The sequence below is a fragment of the Eurypyga helias genome, unplaced genomic scaffold (assembly GCF_000690775.1).
Source record: "Eurypyga helias isolate BGI_N326 unplaced genomic scaffold, ASM69077v1 scaffold31285, whole genome shotgun sequence".
Classification (NCBI taxonomy): Eukaryota; Metazoa; Chordata; class Aves; order Eurypygiformes; family Eurypygidae; genus Eurypyga; species Eurypyga helias.
The window spans coordinates 1,738-2,036 of record NW_010253887.1 but is presented as its reverse complement, the minus strand read 5'-3'; the positions used below and the strand labels follow the sequence as shown (position 1 = coordinate 2,036).

At 65.9% G+C, this 299-nt stretch overlaps 1 protein-coding gene across 1 annotated transcript in view; it reads left to right on the top strand.

Moving 5' to 3' along the window:
* Nucleotides 1-299, top strand: part of ECHS1 (enoyl CoA hydratase, short chain, 1, mitochondrial) — a gene marked incomplete at its 5' end in the record, with an annotated part of 866 nt that overhangs the window by 340 nt on the left and 227 nt on the right. The window contains 2 exons of the mRNA XM_010152823.1: nucleotides 7-42; nucleotides 119-238. Of these exons, the coding sequence (XP_010151125.1) occupies nucleotides 7-42; nucleotides 119-238 (156 nt within the window). The remainder of the gene's footprint in view (nucleotides 1-6; nucleotides 43-118; nucleotides 239-299) is intronic.

The window sequence follows — 299 nt, the reverse complement described above, 5'->3', positions numbered from 1 at the left end:
TCCCGGGGGACCGGATTTCTGCGGCGGAGGCGAAGGAGGCAGGTAGGGGCACCGGCCAGCCCAGTGCTGCAGGGGTGCAGTGGGGAGCCTCCCCACGACCGCCCACCGTCCATCCTAGGTCTGGTCAGCAAGGTCTTCCCTGCGGAGAAGCTGCTGGACGCGGCCATTGCCTGTGCCGAGAAGATTGCCAGCAACTCCAAGCTGGTGGCTGCCATGGCGAAGGAGTCGGTCAACGCTGGTAGGGACTGGGGGGACCACCTGGGACTGCTGGACCAGGCAGCAGGGTCTCCCAAATTTCT